The sequence below is a fragment of the Gymnogyps californianus genome, chromosome 2 (genome assembly GCF_018139145.2).
Source record: "Gymnogyps californianus isolate 813 chromosome 2, ASM1813914v2, whole genome shotgun sequence".
Taxonomy (NCBI): domain Eukaryota; kingdom Metazoa; phylum Chordata; class Aves; order Accipitriformes; family Cathartidae; genus Gymnogyps; species Gymnogyps californianus.
The window spans coordinates 125,694,102-125,714,548 of record NC_059472.1 but is presented as its reverse complement, the minus strand read 5'-3'; the positions used below and the strand labels follow the sequence as shown (position 1 = coordinate 125,714,548).

The window sequence follows — 20,447 nt, the reverse complement described above, 5'->3', positions numbered from 1 at the left end:
AGAGATATATACAGACATGAGAGAAAGAATTTTATGTACATTATTAGCATCGAATAAGGGCAGATGAACTGATTAGGACAGAAAACTACGGTTTTGAGGTCAATCTGCCTAGAACTTCTCATGTAGGGAGCACCTAAATACCCAAAGGCTGTTAAAATTGGGCGAGAAAAAAAAAGCCCAGGTTTCTTAGAAGAAAATTTAGGACTTGAAGTGCCTGCCGCAGCCTGCCCACATGCCCCACCGACCGGCAGCCCTGTGCCCGGAGCCCCATGCCTGCCACACCTGCCTCGGCCTCGATTCCCTGAGCGCATCCAGGAGCTCCCTTCTTGCAGAAGCATAGCAGAATTAGGAAGAACAGTGAAATGCCAGGTACTGTCTGTCACATGGTGATATACGATTTTTTCATGTAAAATAAAAATGTTGCTGTGTGCTAGGGTTACTCACATTTAGGTGAGAAGAGCTGGACTGCGTTAAAGCAAACATGAAGGAGCACTTTGGCAAACTCGGAGAGGCGTGCATGTAGGACGATACAGCCTGCATGCTTTAAATTACGAAAGGGAGGATTTATTTTATAAAAGTCAAACAGCCAGTAAATCTTAAAAAATTTTACTCTCTATAAAAGGACTTTATTGCTGACTTTCCATATGGAATTACTAATTGTAAGAAAGGTTATGCTGATTAAATGAAAATCATTTTCTAAAAACTCATATTGACTTTCTCAGAGAAAGCTTTTGATGCTTTGCATCTTACAATATTGTTTCTATTCTGAATATCCCTAACCTGAACAGTAATCCATTTCCCTTGTTCTCTCCTGCTCTTCCTTTATTTTCAGAAAACTTTGTACAGTTTAGGATAATTTTTTATTTGCCCTCTCAGGTGCATCAAAGATTATCAAGGTCCCTTTTTACTTTTTTTGCTATTAAATCTGTGTGCAAAATGAGCATGTTTATATAATGTAGACGTTTAGTATTGCCGTGCATATAAAATATTTTTTTTCCCTGCAACAGTCTGTTTAATGAGACAGTGTGAGTAGTTACTCAGCTTCACAATTACCATGAATATAATGAATAATTACTCATATTGCATACTGTTGCATTTTCGGTAATATTAAAGGTTAAGTCCTGTGGATGCTATTATATCCCTTTTAAATTGTTATCACTTTTGGCTACCTGTGTCTTGCATGGTGCATTTTGCCACAGAAACCCAGAGTAGTTTGCGTATCAGACTTTTCTGTATGTCAAGCAAAAGTAATTACAATTTATTATTTCGTGCTAATGCAGATGACATATATTTTCCTTCGATAAAATAAACCATAGCTATTCTTTACCAACTAAAATTAGGTGTGAGCAAGTTTTCTAAGAACTGGCTGACGTTCATTTCTTGACGTATATTTAAATTGTGCTCTTTAATAATGAGCGTCATGTGGTCAGTCATTTATTATGCACTTCATGTGATAATCCATTAAGTATCTCAACAATTGTTCATGTGCATGCTACAAATCTGTAGTTACAAACGAGAGATGGACTACCCTGTCTTAGAAAGGCAGCCTCAGTGCTGGGTATAGATAAAATGAAGTTCACTCTGTAAGAAATTTAAGGATGCTAATTAATATAAAGGTTATTGCATGAACATTGTGTCGCTCAGACCTATAGATATTTTTCATTTCGGTTGTTTTAGAGTATTTTTCTAATATGACTAAAGAGTGTAGACCTGATCTTGTTTTTATTATTCTCTCTATTCGAGCAGACAAATCTATTGCTCATAAAGTCTGACAAACTGAGATGGGAACTACTTACTCCCTCCTGAGCTCCATGAACATCATCATAAATGGCATCATATTTTTTAATATATATATAACCTTTTCTGTATGCAGTACAACTTCTTCCACTTCAGGTAGTGCCACTGCAGTTTTATTAAAACAGAACTCCTGGGGAATATTTGAGGAAGACAGAAGTTTCATCTCAGGCAGGCATGCAGGATTGCACCCTTGTAAGAAATGAAAGAGCTTGAGAGGAACTTTCCAAAACTGCGGGAATGAGAGCCCTGGGATCTCAGCCCTGCTTCCAGCGTTGGCCGAGCAAAAGGGGGTTGTTGTTGTTTATTCCCCTGTTGACTCTGAGAATCTTTCATCTCTCCCTGCACAGTCACCAGGCTGCAGTGGGAGGAATGAGGAACAGGAGGTGAGGGTTTGAACCCAAACAGACTGAAGAAAGCAATTCCTGAGGGCACGCTGTAACCCCTTGCATGCTAATATGCGAAACTCGAGAATCATTTCTTCCTCCCGATACACTTTTGAAGAGAATTACGACTGAATTCAGTGGAGCCTGAAAGTGCATGAGATGTGTTTGTGGGACCAGCCCTTTCAGAGCTGTGGTGCCTTTACATGCCTGTCTGAATCTCACAGCGAAGGTTAAGCAAGTCACACACGTGGATGCCAACACCGCAGTGGCTGCTTGGGTTTAGACCTAACATAGGAACATTCGGTGCAAAAGAGGGAGAGTGAGTGATTTGGGGACTACATCATGCTGTTTTATAAACAGTCTTTTTTTCGGCCCTAAAACTTATTCAATGAACAGCCAGCCATAGCTTTACATGTGCTTGTTTTCTCTCTAATCATTTTTTCTCCCCCTTTTGAATAGATAACCTCATTTTCTTCTTAGAGACTATATAAAGGGGTTTTTTATTTGTTTAATTGTGTTTTACAGTATTCAGAAGGGTTTGGCATTCAGCAGTAGATAAAGAGATGAGTTTATTATTGTTGACTTCCAAAACGGATTGACTATAAATTCCTTATCATTACCTTTGAAAAGCTTGTTTATAGTACTCTTACAGTTTTCGGAAGATAGTCCCGTTTTTCCCTATTTCCTGTAATTTGCATTTTTCTGACCTGCACTTTTATTCAACAAAAATGAGATACCCTCTTAAAACTGCAGAATCAAAGACCATAAATCCATAGAGGACACTTACCGTTCAAAAAAAAAGATAAATTACTCCTCTGCCATTCAATTGTCTGAGGATAACTTCTCCTGTACACCCACACACTCCCTTGAGCCCCTGCATGGGATTGTTTAGGTGTTTTCATTAGGGGATAAATAGAATTAGTGCACCATTTATAGGAATCATTTAAGTGGCATCAAAGGTAAAAATATGACTATAATAAAGAAAATGTAGTTCCCCTGGAATGGTATTATCACTTGGTTTCTCCCTACACATATGATAGGAACAACCCTGCATAACTTTAAAATGTGAGTATGGTAAACACAACATCCAGTTACACGTCAGCATTTCCTACATTAGCTGCAATTTGAGGCAATACCTGGATGAGGAAAACAATGTGTCATCCCAGTTGTGTTCTGTGCTGCTTTGGGATAAGAACACCGTTACCTGCCACCATCAGTCCACAGTTCCCAGTGTATTAAGGCTGTCATTAATACATCTTCTTCTGAAATTCTGAAAACTTTGATTTTTTTGTCATTAAAATGTCTCTGTGTACTTAGGCAGGCATTTTAAAGTGCACTGGCATGTTTGGCGACTTGGTGACGTATTTGTCAGTGGTAAGCAGCAAGCCTTATCTTGTGAGTGGGCGCCTTCCTCAGTGTCACGGGTTTAAGATGTGCTCATAGTGAAAAAATGCTACATTTCAGGTCTAAGTATTTACTAAAAATAGCCTTCCAACTACAGACGGGTGTAGTCCCACCTACATTTATCCACCAGATAGCCTAAGATGGCAATGGAGTGTTGAACAGTTTGTGAAAGACATGAACTACCTCCATTCATCCCAGTGGCTCTCTGAATCCTGCCAAATTCCCAGTGTCCTTGTTTCAATGCTTTCAAAAGCAACTGAGGCAGGGGAACGTGTGGCAATGTGTCTGTCCTTTCAGATGGCAAAACAGTTACATATTAAAATACAGGCTCAAATTGATGGCCTTCTCTTAAGCAGGTTACAAGCTCAGACTGACCTGTCTATAAATAATTTAGAGGGCATAATTTAATCTGTGCAATGGATTCAGCGTTTCCCCCGCATTTGGTGAGACCACATATATCTTATTACTCGGTGTATTCAGATACCTGAAATTTTTTATCATGGAAGCATAGGAAAGCACCTTTGTTCAGGAAAAAGAATTAAGCAAAAAGTTTATTCCAACAATGTACTGAGAAGCAAGCATACAATACTTAAAATTAAGCAGGTGCTAAAGTGTTTGCCTGAGTCATGGGACATGCTGCTAGGAAGCATTCCCTGATTTGCTTATATCTCAGGTATAAGAGTGCCTGGAGTTAATCTATCTGGGGACTTAATGAGCACTGACCTACAACTCGCAGGATGCTCCTCCACACCAGCTTCCTTTGTGGACACTTTTGACATGCAGTTTGGATAAGGTAGTTTTTGTGTATTTGTAACTTTCCGTGTTCAAAATAGCTTCCCTTTGTAGACGAACATTTCATTTTATCACTAAATACTATTTTTTTGATCTTGCAGAAGACTTCCTTCACTCCAAATGCTGAATGTGCTTGCACTCCTAATGAGGGGAAAAAAATAGATCATTTGGCTATAGTGTTTGGATGAATTGAGCTCATTGTGCCAGAAATATTTTAAATTCTCATAAAAGTCCCGGAAGTGAAGCACTTAGTCTGGAAGACAATAAGCGAAACCACAACTGCAGGGGGAAAAAAGGAAAGAACCTACAAATATGTAGGGTATGGAGTGGCAAACTATTAAATTATCCTATTAATTGGCAATACCTTTAGACGTAGATGCGTTTAAAAACTGATGAACTTGCTTTGTTGGGATCTTTGTTACAGAACTCACTGGTGCATGACAGTGGGCTCCAAAAGTGCTTTCCCAGATTTATGTGGAAAAGTACTTACAAGAAAAAGTATTTCTTGTTGAATGTAGTGTTTTAATACCAGAAATCTACTACCTTTTCTTTCCATTATTTTGTCAAAGCTGCTTGATTTAATGCAAAGGGGCAGAATTTTGCAGTGTGTTGGAGAATGATTTTTTTTTTAATAGAAGTAAACCAGGTACCGTGTTATTTCACTTGTGTCCTCTCTTCTGCTTACCGATAAGTGGCCTAATCTCAATCCCACTGAGATTTTTGATACTGAATAAAATCAGAACAGGAGCATGCCTGTCATCAGTTTCCATTACTCTCCAGAAGCAGGATTATCTGTATGGTAGAGCAGGGATAGGTGCATAAGCACTCCCAGTTACTAGCACTGTCCAACTCCAGTGAAGAGCACAGCTTTCCTAAATTGGGGTGTGCTTTGCCTGCTGTTGTCTCCTACCTAATCAGCTCCTGTGTTGGCAGGGTTATTGCTGATGAGGTAGACCACTGAAATTGTACATCTTAATTTTAGATGTTATGAACATGTCATTAAAACCATCTGGTTTGACTTGTCATTTGGGTAGAACTGATGGAGAAATTAGTCCTTGATGACCCCCAAGAGGTGTTTTTTTATATTGTCCCTTCCTGTCCAGTAGCCCCAGTATTCATCTGAACTACGAAGTGGACTTTCATAGCTGAACTTCTTTTAAAATAAAAGGCCTATATCTTCAACTTGAGGCAGAAGCACATCATTCTAGGCTAAAAAAAGTGATCTTCTCCTTGGTTTGTTACATATAGGATCACCTGGGAGACGATATAAAATGCATACAAATCAACTACAAAAACCCAAAAGGTGTTTGTAAAAAACTCTACTGATTCAACTGTGACTTAAAATTTGGAAATACAAACATCTAATTTGAGCAGCCTTTCTCAAAGATACTTCACTTCACTTTTTCCAGGAGTCACTGATGTGATGCCTCCACATTTTTTTTCCAGCCTAATCTATTGGGTCAAACGATGAACAGAGGAAGACCGCAGAAGAATCTGTCTTTTTCTGCCTCCCTTCAAAGCATGAAGTAGCTGTGGGCCTGAGTTATGAACATTGTCCAGATCAGGGGCTGGAATAGCTTTTTTTGGCCCCATACAAAAATAATGAGATTGATGAGACCAAGGCAAGAGGAAGCTCGGGGAACGTGTCCCATTCTCACCTTGCATAAACCAGTTCCACTGCTGGCCACAGGTGGAAGAGGCAGACTTCATTTTCTTTATTTTCTTATCAGTATCCCTACCTTGCCCAGTCTTTAACTGACAGTAGCAGAGTACTGTCTTTTCAACCAGGAAAGCAGAATGTTAGTTCATATAATTTTTTAATTGCTTAATAATCGTGTAATTATTGGCTTGAACACCGTTGTATTTAGACACACTGTCTTTTCTAGGTAACATTTCGGACAAGAATCTACCACTGTAATATTAACAGCCAAGGCGTCATCTGCCTGGACATTTTAAAAGACAACTGGAGTCCAGCATTAACCATTTCTAAAGTTCTCCTCTCTATCTGCTCCCTCCTCACAGACTGCAACCCGGGTAAGACGAATTAACTTTCATGTTTGCGTTCATTCACAGTTCATATTTGGACAGCTACTAGGACATGATCAGTGTGCTGTTTTACTGCTATCTACTAAAAAAAGACAAAAATGTAAATTTTAAATGCCATTCATTTAAATTAAGAGATAGTATAGAAAGAAAGCACAATTTCAGGAGCTCAAGTGCATTTTTAGTACTTGAGAATAAAAATCTTTTAATCCAAAAAGTTTAATCAGTGGAAAATACCTTGTAGTAGGCACTAATTTGGATATTACAACCAGGATATTAGTACGAAGAAATATTAATGAGTTAATAAATATTGAAAAGGAAAGCTTTCATTTAAATATGCTGATAATATGGTCTCTGAAAAGAATATTAATAGTACTGACAATGATAGATGTCTAACACAGACTCTACAAATAATGAAAATTAATTTAAATGAGGTTTATTCAATATCCTGGACAGCCAGTATGAGTATTCAAAGCAAGCTGTCATTCTTATTAACTAGCATAGCACTTAACCTCTTCCCTCAGCTCTTTTAGATTTGTTTTATGCCATTGACCACTAGATCTGTAATTTCCACTTTCTCTTACCCTATTTACCAGTGAATGATTCTGATTGTAGCCTTGGAAAATTGTAGTATGTAGAAATTATTAAAGAATAGTTAAAGAAAAATTAAGTGATCTGTTTACATGTCATGAGGGTTGTTGCTGGTTTGGTTTTTATTGTACACTTCAATTTTTTTTTAATTTGCCATCTAGTTTTTAAACCTTTAGGTTTCCTGGTTTTAAACTTTTCTTCGGAACCAAAGGGCTAAAAATTGCTTTGCAAAGGGCAGAATGTGAGATTCTTGTGTAATCAGGGGCTGAATCAACAGCTGTAACAGAAGATTGAATTATTTCAAAGCTCAAAATAAGGTGAAAGTGGGCAAAAATGCAATTGACTCTTTCTATTTTCATGTGGGTTTGTTAGTGTATATAGTGTTAAAACCCATGGCGTTCCTTCCAGCTAAGAGCTGGAGTGGTAGAGGAGCCCTGTGTTACCGTTTCAGGCACATTTATTTCAGGTGTGTTGGATGCTCTCTGCTTACGTCTCTGAAAGATTGATTTCTGGTAGTGTCTACCCCAAAATATGCAGAGATGCCTGTAGGAAGTCAGGCAGATTGATGACAGAAGTGTAAAGAAAATCAAATGAATATTTGCTCATGTGTCTTAGAGACCAGGTTAAGAGCTAGAGACACTGCAAAGCTGTGTTGGGATTGAGAAACTGGCAATAAGTATGTGCTCACTTGTGGTCACCTCTCTTTGGAGGGATACAGTCAACTTGAAAGCTGGCCACTTTCCAGTAGTGATTTGAAATTTAGAAATTTACTGCCTCTGCCCTCTCGATCTTTTTCTTTCCCTTAGACTATTTTACAGATGCTGTCAAGCAGCAGTTTTAGCTGACAAAGTGTGTAAGAGAAACACTGAAAGTAGTTACCCATAATATATTATCATATGCAACAAGTTATACTAAAACCAGAAGGTTATTCTTCTCTTCAGTTTCTTTCAGTTAGTAGCTGTAACCATTGTTATGACCATAGTAAATAAAACACTTTTATGATGTTTCATTTTCAAACACTCTCTTTAAGTACAAAGTAGGTTTGGATTTTGTTACTTCATGCTAAAATGATGATTTTAACATGTTAGCATGATTTTGCTTCATGTTAAAATTTTTCCATTATTTTTGGGGGGAATGAATGCAATTTCTTAATTTGTATTGTGAATTCCCCTCTTATGAGGAGCTGATGAAAGGTAGCTGTGAACTGCTGAGTCATTTTTGCCTTCCTTTGAGATTGCCTGTTTCGTGTTAGATACTTTTTTTATTAAAAAGTGAACTTTGAGTGTTAGTACATGTACAACAGAAGGCTTGCAAAAACTTACAAAAGTTCTTACTTTTCAGCATATTGCCTAATATGCTACAGCTTGTTCTGGTTGTACTGCCTGTCCCATTATTTTTTAATGACATTTTATCATTAACAAATGATTGGTTCCTTGCCATCCAGATTGAACATGATGGATAAATAGATAGATAGATAGATAGATAGATAGATAGATAGATAGATAGATAGAGATATACATCACTGATATATGTGTCACTGAGATACCTATCACTGAAATATATCACACATATATGTACATATCTAGATACAGAAACATGCAAATATGTATTTTCCTCTCTGTCAGCCGGGAGTAATTTTCTAATCCCTCGGTCCTGTCTTCATCTAACTAGTCTGCCTCTTTCTAAAGGCAGAAACCCAACAGGGGTCTCGATTTGATAAGCAACTTTGAACTCTTTGTTCACCATTCATCAGCCAGAAGCAGATCAGGTCAAATGGAAAGGCAACACTGAATCTCTCACAAACATAAACACTTGGGATGGGCGAGCCTTCCACCCCCAGCCTCTCTGAAGGGAAAAATCAAGTATCAGTTACCCCCTAGTCTTACATTTATGCAAATCTTCATTAGAACAACAAATAGCAGTAAGAGTGGCAGCTAATTAACCCTCAGTCCTACACAGTGATTAAACGGAGCTGGAGCACAGCTGCAGCTTCATTGGCAAGCGCTGCTATTCTTCTCCAGCAGGCTGAGCAAATGAAAAGAGGTATTTGCTCCTGCCGCTCCTGTCATTCACACAGTAATCTACAAAAGCCACGGAGAGAGTCTCTTTCCTCCCCGGTTATACATCACCGCCCTTTGTTCCCTATCACTCCAGGCAGGAGCGAGTTTGTCCTTTTTAAACAACTAATACAATCCTTTACTCATAAGCTGTCTCAGACCCTTCAGTCCTGATTATTATTAATTGTCTCTATTTTGCTTGGCAGTATTAGCCAGTAAACTGTGTTAATGAAATGTCTGAATTTTGTAACAGCTGGCTGACTTTTTCGTGGGGGAAGGGGTGCCGTAGGGTTTGTGTATGAGGGAACATGTGTGAGTTATCTGGGCGTGCGAGAGCCAACTGGAATGGTATCAGAGAGATGGGAGAGATGATGGGATACACTAGCATTCAGTCTGGGGATTTGTATTTTTCTTTAAGGTGGTACTCTGGGGCACAGCACACATCTCTTTCTACAAAGCAGGGCCCCAATCCTGTAAATATTTTGGCATGTGCATGAGCAACACTAGGAAACCTGATAGATACATTCATCTACATGAAACTGAGTATGTGAGTAAGTGCCTGTAGGCTCTGTGCTTGAGCGCTGAAAATATTTACTTCCAGTGCTAGCTGCTAGGGCTTGCCTGCGTGGATAGTTAGTTATTGCAGAGTAACTCCATGTGAGGACACTCCCCTCTTTGAAAATGTATTAAGTCAAGTCACGAAAAACTGTCTTACTTGGAGTAAAAGTCAACTGTACTTCAAGTATTCAAGCGGAGCCTGGGGAGTGTAAATTCCCACACTGCCTTAATCCAAAGGAGCTTTCAAGTGTGGATGGCCCCTGAGGTTCAGTATTTTTACTGAGCTTGAAGTACAAAAACAAATTAATTATTTTTATATTTAGAGAGTTGGTGATGCTGATCTGGGTTAAAATGCTTACTGTTCTCAGTTGGTCATTGCCACCCCAGCCCTGCCAAAGGTTCTCAAGCCCCAGGAAAATTCTTATTTGCAAATGCTTCAGAGAAAATAAATTGAAACACTGACAAGAATGCACTGCAACTTGTTTCGTCGCGTGACCTCCTTCTTCACACGTTCAAAGTCTGAACTTGGCTGGCCTGATTATCCCCAATGTCTGAACAGTCTAACATCGAATCATGTCTGCTTAATAACACGTGGCTAAGCATTGGTTAGGACATCAGAACAAAGCTTGCTACATCTCCCTCACACCAGCCTCTTCTTTTCTGGTGTCATCCTCCGCCTCTAGCTCCTTACCGTTTTTCCCACACACAAAGTTCCACGGTCAGTGGGGATTTTATCCCTCAATTGATGTTCCCGAACCGAATGGTTCAGCGCTGCTCCTGGCCCTCTTCCCCGTGTGGCAGGCCATGCCCGGCTGCAAGCTCCTGCGATGAGGATGTGCACGGTGGTGCAGACAGAGGATAAGAGGGGCAGCCTGAGACGGGGAGCAGCCACGGCATTCCTTTCCCACAAATGTGCCCAGTTAGGCTGAACACTTGGCTGGCAGCTGTAACCACAGTAACTGCTGAGGGGCTCTACAGAGCCTCGCTTGCTTTGCTCTTTAGAAACCTCTGCCTGATTTCTAGCCTGGACTGACTCATGGGAATTTTATACCCACTTGTTTTTAAGCAACTCTTATCCTATAGCTTAAGTGACCATTTTCCTATTTTTCATTCCCGATGTATTAATGAAGAACCATCCTCTTTCCTCCTGGTCTTTATTTGATGCACACTAACCAGACCTGTCCCTATTAGCCTCCTTCCATAAGAGAGGCTTTCCGTTCCCCTGCTCGTCCTCGCAGCCCTCTCATGCCCCTGCATAGCACTGCACATTCCTTCCTGCACGTGCCTGACTCGTGTGAAGTTCATCGGAGCATGAGGCACAGCTAGACAAACTAACCCGCTCATCATCACCGTCATCCGGGTGGAAATATTTACTGCTCCCCGTTGGATGTCCCTATCTCACTGGCAGCCCCGCCAAAGGTTATTTCTTTCTTAGCCCTGTCATTTTGACTGTTTGTCTGCTTTCTGACCCGATTTCGTGAAATGATGGAGAAAGGAAAAGGAAAAGGGAAAAGGAAAAGGAAAAGGAAGGAAGAGCAAAAGAAAGAAAAAAGCTTTTTTTTTTTTTTTTTTTAGAAAAGGGCATTAACCTCTGGCAAAGGAAATGCACAAACAACTGACAGCAGTACCCACTTCACCTGGGTCAGCACTAGCCAGGTTAGTTGGTCTGACTCTGCTCTCAGACACTTCAGTGGCATATTATATTAGCAGTGTAAAGCTGCTTGTCTCTTGTTATCCTTTAAACCCACCCGAAAGTGTGAGACAGTTTGTTCAGTGTTACATGTAAAGTTTGCTGTGAACGTAGTTTGAGATTGAAGTGTACGTGTCCTCACAGTAAATGTACTTATAAGAGTCAATGAGTTGGACAGATACCGCTACATTACTTTGATGTGAGCCCCCTCAATTTTTGTAGAAGTTGCAGTTGCTCAGCACGTCTGAAAAGTAGACTGCTTATGTTAAAAAACTTTGCAGCACATATTGTGGTTTTCAAATATAATGTACCTCGGTTAGAAGTATATGTGCTGGTGTTTTACAAGTACTGCCATGAATCATGAATTTACTAGATGGTTTTGTACTTTGTTAACCCACATTAAGTAACGTGGCTGTGCATTTTAATGACTTACGTTTATCTAAGCATAGATAAACAAAGTCAAACAAGATCCTAAGATTATGGGGATCTTTACTTGTCTCATTAAGGGACACGAGACATTCTTTCAAGCTTTCTTTATATGAGTCATCCTTATGTTTTGCCTTTATATTCCCCAGAAACTTCATTGTTTTCATGACAGAGTAGGTATAACTGGCAATTTTGGATAACATACTATTGTTGGTTTTCTGTTGCAATTACAAGTTATCCATGTGGTTTGGCATGATTTAGGTTTGCCTAAATTTTCTGCCAAAAAAATATTAACACCCTTACCTGCACCTGCATGAGGGTGCTGGTATTTAGGAAACTTTAGAGATGGGGTGCAGTTATTACGATTTTTTTTTCTTTTTCTTTTTTTTTTGTCCTTGTTATTTTCCTAATGGTTTGTAAGGTTCTGTACTCTTACTGCTGAGAGTATAAAATCCCAGTTCTGTCATCCTTTGCAGAAAAGGATTCAATAGTGTAATTTAATGCATATCTTTGATCCTCAATGGGATCTGAAACAGCACTTTGGAGAGTGACTTTTCAACATAAGCATAAAAGCCCTAAAAGCCTGAAAGGTATTTGCCCTGCTACAAAGCTGCTAGAATTGCTGCTGTCTGTTTTCAGGACCTTTGCAAAACAGGAGTAGGTGGGGAGATTTAAGGCAGACAACATGCACGGGGAAGAACTGAATTAGCGTACTGTCTTGATTTCTCAGCCTGTTTCCCTTTCAGCCAGCAGTACACACTTTCAGAGGGAAGTTGGTGGCCTGCTGCAATGCCACTGCCCCATCCCTCGGCAGGTTTGCCTTCAGCAGCCTTCCCCAAAGCTCGCTGTTGGAATCGCTCCGGCCAAGGGTGCATACCTGCATGCTTAGCAGGAGGCCCCAGGGTACGGGCGCAAATGCAACATGGATAGATCTGATGTTTAGAAAGTTTTGAGCGCCTCCACATTTTGTATTTGTGTTAGTATTTGGGAAATTTAAGCTTCATCCAAATGCTTGTTTGTAGCAATTCCTTAATCTCCACCAATTTGCGTAAGGTGTTGACAGGTAAATCTAGACAGGCCAGTTAAGGAAGTCCCTTGCCGTGCTGCCAGGAGCTCCTGCCCCCTGCACCGCCCATGGAATTGTCTTCTGCACACCCCAGGCAAAGGCAAGTAGGTTCACTTGAACCCTCTCAGGAAAACCCATCTCCCACTGGGAGCTGGAGCGACGCTGCCAGCCTTCAACACGACACCCGCTGACACGTTCCATTCTCCTGACTCTGCTTTGGGCTGATCATCTCTGGTACAGGGGCATTAACATCCAAAATTGCCACGGCTGCTTGCAAAGCGAGCATGTGTCGACACATTAGGTTCCACAGGAATAGCTCTGGTTTTTCAGCCAATAAGCTCCAGCCATACCTGCATGCACTTGAATACACTAATAGATGTCCACTGTATCAACGAAAAAGATCTATTTTCAGAATTACTGAGAGATTTGAAAGCACTAGCCTGTCCAAAAAAAAAAAGTTTAAAAATAAATCTAAGGCAGCTTAATAAAGGAAAATGTAACATAGCTGCAAAAATAAAATCTGTTCCATGCTGGAGCGTTTGGCTCCGAGTGAGGATTTGGCTGACTTGTGGTCACAGCTCTGCTGTTTGGCTTCCATGTTCAAACTTTAAAATAGCTACCCAGCCCTGGGTAATGAAGAACAGGTCCATGCCCCTCGCCGTTCAGCAGACTGGATGTATCTTTTTTCTCTCTGTTCTTCCATACATCTAAATCTAACAGGAAGCATGTATGATGTTTCTCCTCATCTGGTGCTTCTCCATAGCAGAGGCTGCTTTCTGTCAGTGCCAGTTCACGTCAGATGTTCCTTCTGCAATTTTTTAGACTTCCCAATTATCATTCCTTCTTTTCCCCTCACCCCCAGTTGTGAAGTGAATTTAGAAACTCTGGATGACAGCAAGTTCAAGGGATGAGCCACTTCTCATTTTCCTCATTCTTGTAATTTTTTTCCTTAAAGCCATAATCTGCACATTTTGCTACTATCAGAAACTTTGCTACACAATCCAATCTGACTTTTTTCCTTCCCATTTAGCAGCTTAACAGCTTTGTTCACTTTATCAGAAAGGACTCCTAGTCTTTCCTGTGCCCAAATATATTCCGTGCTGGTTTGTGATGAAATTTTGTTTCCTTTTAGAACATTTTTGTCAAGACATATAGAAGACAGGAAAATCATAAGTACTCCTTCAGAACATATTTGAGCAGATTTGTCAAACGTGATAATATTCTGGAAAATGACTGAAATACTTAGAAGTTGGCAGAACAATATTTAATTTGTCCAATTTTATGAGGCTGGCTAACCCCTGCTATTTTGATTCTTCCTTGGCACCCACAGGCTACCAGCTGCAACGTCACAGCACAGTGCTATCAGACATACAACAAAATAATCTCGTTTTGCCATATATCCTTTTTGTAAGCAGCAGAGGGTTGTGTAAACAATGAAATTGCTCTGTTGTCTGAGATTATTTATATTCTTTAGCTTGGAGCTGTTTTTCCCTTTTCTTCAGAGTTTGTGTACTGTGCTCTGTCAGGAAACGGGCAGGTTTCTGGGCCGTTTCAGCACAATGGAAAATGCTCTCTTTGTATCTGGAGCAGGAAAATACTCTATGCCATGTCACTCAAGCATGGCAACAAGTAAGAGACGGTAAACAGAAGTTAGAGCGGCGAGGAATCAATTCATGTAGTGATGTTTTTTGGTTTGTTCTAAAAGTTGCAACATAACCTTTCTGTCCCTTTTTAAGTCTCTGCCTTGCGTTGTCTCCAAATGAAACGAGCTCACTCCGGAGGCTTTTGCTTAGCAAATACAAAATGTAGTGTGTGTTTGCTCTGCTGTCTTGGTGCTGCTGGACTGGGAGCAGAGTGGATGGGTGTTTTACATGAAGGCCATCGTAATAAGTTGCCCTAAAGGAACACGAAAGGAAAATGCAGCATAAAACTGATGAGTTTTGTTCTGCTCTCAGTGAGTGCAGAACGACAAAATCAAAGGTGGGATTGCCTTGGGACAAACCGGTCACCATCAACTTCATTCACATGAGCAAAATGATCCCATCAATTGCAACAAAGTTCTTTTTGCCAGAAAGTACCTATTTATCTTTAAATACTGTATGTTCCCCTGCCTGTTCTGCAGAACCTGCAATATATTTCTTGAAGTAATATGTACATATTTGGACTGATCATATCATATATTCTAGAGCTGATATTTACAAATTCTTGATAGTCTATCAGTGGTTTCTCTTCCCATTCCTTTTAAAAGATACTGTACTACACTATCTATACTATAGTATGTATACAATACTAATTGCTGTTGTATAGTTTGAATCACTTACAGTTTCTTATTCTGAGCTGGACACACAGTACCAATATGTTAAAGGCATTTAGGCACCTGAAGATGCCGGCAGACAGCCAGCAGGGTTTTCAGTACTTCCCGTGGGATTTAGGCATCCAAAGTCCCACTAGGAGACTCTCTGCACTGCCAGGAAGAGACTTTCTATACATCTGCTCTTTAAATATTTGGAGACACATACACCTATATGCCTTAAACTCTGTGGACATGATCTATAAACATGAAATTAAACATATGTAAATGCAAGCAATGCAGCAGCACATTATGAAAATTACACATAGATAGGCATTGAAAGAGAATTAATTTGCTTTGCCATAAAGAGCTGATGAAAACGTTACAAGATTTTGTTCTTATCAATTGACTAAGTCCCCTCAACATGAACCCATGACTGTGGGGATTATTATAACAGCAGGAAAAACATTTGTGAACTGTCATCCCTTTAGTAGTTCTCAGGAAAATATGTCTTGGAATATCTCCTAATTATGTGTGCAAGGGGAGGAGGCTTGGATCAGGATTACTATTTATGTTGGCCTAAATCTTTGCTCTTTTCAGTTGCACATTGACAACACCTTATGGGTAGAAGAGTGTTGTTCGTGAGCATAGAGGCATGTCATGTGTTTAGATTTAGGCTATTCAAAGCTCACAAGACATCATTAAAAGATTAACACAACTATAGAAGTAAGGTTTTTTAGAAATATTTAGTTTTAAACCCCCCATTATGGTTTCAGAAGTATACAGTCTGTTTGAATAATTTTTTCTCTGAAAAGTGTCTGGAGTTATTTACATAAGAATATTGGTGGGTTTATGTAATTTAGAAAGTGAATGGTACAGATTACTTTTTAAAAATAAAACATACAATCTGGATTTTGTGGTATCCAAGGCATAAAGCAGTCACTAGCTGTAGCTCCAGATACCAGTCACACACACACTTACCCTATTCTTTTTTTATCTGATGTATCAGTAACTCTACAAAGAATAATCACTAGAAGAAGGAATATAGTCATTCTCTAGCAGAAAACCAGTTTAGGTTTTCTCGGTTCAGTCAGGTACGTTCCCTGTAACTGCTCATTGCTCAGTGGTTCAGTGAAATGTGTAAAATTCCCTCAAAGCACTTTACTCGTACAGTAATATACTGGAGAGGAAATTCCCTCCTAACCACAGCTAACGATCAGATTATGTGTTGAAGCATGAGCAGTAATAGCCTTTGCAATGGTAACTTAGGTGGTGCCATGACTGGTGTGTTTTCTAATTATTTTTTAATTTTCCTAAATTACCTTCTAACATTCCTACACTGTATTCTTGGATGTGTTTAACTATTTGGTGTATGAAGCACCTACTTCCTTTTAACTTTTGCTGAATGTGTTGGGTTTTTGTTTGTGTTCTTTTCTTACTGTGGAAAAGATAAGTAAGACCACTTTTTTTTATAATCTTCTTTACAAAATTACCTGTCACATTTTATTTTGTCTTTTTTTTCGAGAAGAAATAAGCTTAGATTTCAACCATTCCTTAAATGGGAAAGGTTTGACCATGCTGCTAATGATTTCTTGTCCTTTTCAGTAAGTTTTCTACTCCTATTTTGTTCTTATTTAAGACGAGGTGAGAAAAATTGAACTTCAGACATAGTAATACCCAACCATCAGTTTGTTAAATGGCATCTGATTAAATCAGAGATTGACTGAAGTCCAAATCAGTAAAGAGCCTTTGTACATCTGTGTCAAGAAATAAATGTAAAGGGATGTAATTGGCACTCATGAGAGAAAAGTCTTGTCGCTACCCTTAACTGTTCCTAATTTTTATTATTCCTCAAAAGGGGCTTCTAGAACATACAAAATCTAGTCTTATCACAAAATGGAAGTAAAGCTGGAAAAAAATACACCTGGCATTTTGATTTATTTTTTTTACATGGAGCTTATAAAAGCTATATGATAAATATACATTCAGGGTTTTTTACAAGTTTGTGCATTTCTGCTCAAGAAACACAGGGTTTCTATGAGCATTACCTTAACCATTGTTAAATTAAAAGTACTTGAGAAAATGCATGAGTGATGGATGCTACAAATACAAAAGGTTACAATTCATTTTCCTTCCAATAAACATGTGTAATTTAAAATAGTACCAGTGGAGGTTTCCTATGCCCATTACCTCTGAGAGAAGACAGGTAATTTAGTGCATACACATAATAAATCTTTGTGTGAACTGAGACCAAAATAAGTCATGAATGTTAAGTGTTTAACAATGTGAAGTATTTAAATAAAGCTATTAGTTATTTCTCATATATAAAATATAGAATCCTAGCTTAATTTGAATGAATTCCAAGATACAAAGTAAACTGCCTTTTACTTTCAAAATACACTCCAATCATTTGCAGTCATTACATGTATTTTCTTTGTTTCATGCAGGTTTTGTCTAGCCAATACAGACATGTCCTTAATTACATTGGAATCTTTTGAACAAAGTAGATACAACACTTCTGGGCTTAACCAATTCTACTGGATATATTTTCTCACTAACAGAACCATATATATTTAAGGGAAAAATAATTAAAACTATAAAATCAATTAATTCAGACATTTTACCTGTATTCCTACACTTAATTCTCTAATCTCATAGTAATTTAATCTAATATTCATTATTCCCAGTTAGTACAAATAGCTCAAATCTCAGCTGGAATAAACTGGCATCAGTCCCACTGAATTTTTGTACCCCAGATTTTTCATTTAGACTTTGTTCCATTTTAGTAAGTGGGGGTTTTGTGGGTTTTTTTTTTTTTTCCTGTGTACCTTTTTTAACATGAAGGCAAGGACAGATTTTCAAATTTCTTGCCATATGTTTCTAACTGCCTATGAACCACCTTCAGGACCTTGATTAGCACAACTGTTTCTAAGGCTGCTTCTTCCTGTTCTTAAAATACAATTATTCTTGTTTCACTGTAGAAATCACACTGCTCCACATTCTTTAAGCTCCTGAAAAGCAGCCTGCTACATTTGGCTCTCTAACAGATTCACAACAAGAATGTAGAGTCAGTCCTGAAAAGCAAAATTTATAATCCTAGATATAAGTATGTTAGCTATTAAATCATTTAGTCTCTCACTTTCTTGAGTAAGATTTCAGAAATTAGTATTCCTGAGTCATTCAGATTCTACCTTCAGAGATGATTTACATTACTGCAAGACATGTCTCTCTTATTTTGCATGGCTAATTTTCTACATTATTCAGCAGGGGAGGAGGAAATGGTTGTTTGTTTTTTACAGTTTTGCAGATCTATCAAAGGCAACAAATAAAACAAATTATATGCAGTGTGTGTTTCAGAATCCCTATTTTCACAGCAAATAAAGTTCAGGTGCATTAACTGGAGTAGCAGACAGTTACTTAAATAGCAAAATGTGTGGTGTAATTGTCCCAAATTTAAGGATGGGCTGTACTGTAAGATTTCACATTCATATGGGATACAGAAATAGAGCTCTGATTAGTAAATTGTTTGTAGAATTTTCCATCTGTACAAGGCTTAGAAAAAGGCCCTTCTATGGAAAGGAGCATTTGCAACTTTAAGATGAATTAGATTTCAGAGAATTCTCAAGGGCTGGAATCCTCATTGCTTGGGTCTTTATAATACCGATTAGATATAGTGGCATGAAAGTAGAAGATACTGTAAGACACAATGTTATACTAGCAGAAGGAATGCCTTTATGACCTTCCATGTCTTTTCCATCTCTACCTCTACGCTTTTTTCTATGGCTCAATCTTAGGACTTTTTATGCCAATGCCTGAAATTATTTGGCAAAGTGATTATCATTTAGTCAGGCACGACAACGGAGTCAATGTTACCCCTCACGCAGGAAAGACAGGATTTCCAAATAAAGTTATTTTACCTGTTACTAAATATGAAATTATTGCTGTAAATATCATAAATTCAATCTTTATTCAGCGTTGCTATGTAACTTCATTGCAACTAATCCAGGAGCTAAACCTGCCTACATGATGAATGCTAATTATTTTGTTTAACCTGTTTTTCCTTCTAGTCCTATTAGAACCTGTTCATAATTAAGCCTAATTATATTCATGTTCTGACGTTAATTTAGAAGTGGATAGTCCATTTGGTTACTAAAATGAGGTTATTTTCTCACTCACCTGCTGGTTCCTCAGTCATTGCCAGAGCTCACACCACTCTGCTCCCTTCACGTGATAGCCCATGTCACCTCAGTGATCAGCCTCCAGAAATATTGCAGTAACTGGCCTGTACCAATCTTCAGGGCGGGATGGCACTCTGGTTTTCATACTTTGAGCCACTGTCTGTTGATCCAAGCATCTTCCTTGGATGCCTCTTTTGGTAGGGCAGTATTGCTGCAAATTCTGCAGCACTCGAGGCATCAGAGTTCACCACTCTGGACTGTCAGAAACCTGTCAACTGTACACGTTAGCAGTGAGACTGACTCCAGAGGTCCCTGTCCCATACTCTGCTGAGATGGCACCTGTTTCCTACATTTATAGCTCAGTAACATTTTGGGATGCCTCCTCCAGAATAGTGTGGACCACAGATGCAGATGGCAATGTGAGGCACAGTTCCAACATGCAACTACACAACCTGGCTCAAACGACCCATGCCTGCAGTCCAGAAAAGCCCCAAGAAGCCAGCCCCATCAAAGAGGGCATCTGGGCTGTACCAACAAAAATCCTGAACAAATTAGTTTCCAGCCATTTTCCTTCCACTGCCTCTTGATGCAGATATAAACTTAGACACGTCTGAGCCAGATACAGCCTGCGACTTCCTTCCACATGATCCCTTGGAAGTATAGAGAGGGGATGGAGAGGCCTGGCTGTTTTTTGAGTTATTATTGGGTAACAGTAAGAGGGGTGTTAATGCAAGGCACACCTAAGTTCCTATTCCTGTTCCAAGGGATGTTCAACTTGCCAAGGGATTTCAGGCCCTGGCCTATGAAAAAGAGTCCTATTGGCCTTTAGGAGGGATAAAATTCTTCACCAACCCCTCCTTTTGTAAATAAAAGCCTTTTGTATTCTTTCAGCATTTTGTATGGGATTCCTAATAACAGTTTTGGATTTAAATGCGTCAAATTAATAACGAGATTTAATAGGACAAGAAGGAGAAAATCAGATTAAACCAAAATAAGCAGCATTCATAACATATGTAGGCTTTTCTATTTACTCCAAGGATTAATTGCAATAAAGGAACAAAGGGATAGATTCAAGAGCAGGATTCAGATGACTTCTGCATCTGACCTAAATTGATCCTGAAGTGTTTAAGTTGAAGATTTTGGTATTGCTCACATTCAAACCCTTCTCCTAA

At 39.0% G+C, this 20,447-nt stretch overlaps 1 protein-coding gene across 2 annotated transcripts in view; it reads left to right on the top strand.

Annotated features, from left to right (window-relative positions):
• Nucleotides 1-20,447, top strand: part of LOC127012608 (ubiquitin-conjugating enzyme E2 E2) — a 220,729-nt gene that overhangs the window by 187,846 nt on the left and 12,436 nt on the right. For both annotated transcript variants that reach the window (XM_050890825.1, XM_050890824.1), the window contains exon 5: nucleotides 6,263-6,410. In XM_050890825.1, the coding sequence (XP_050746782.1) occupies nucleotides 6,263-6,410 (148 nt within the window). The remainder of the gene's footprint in view (nucleotides 1-6,262; nucleotides 6,411-20,447) is intronic.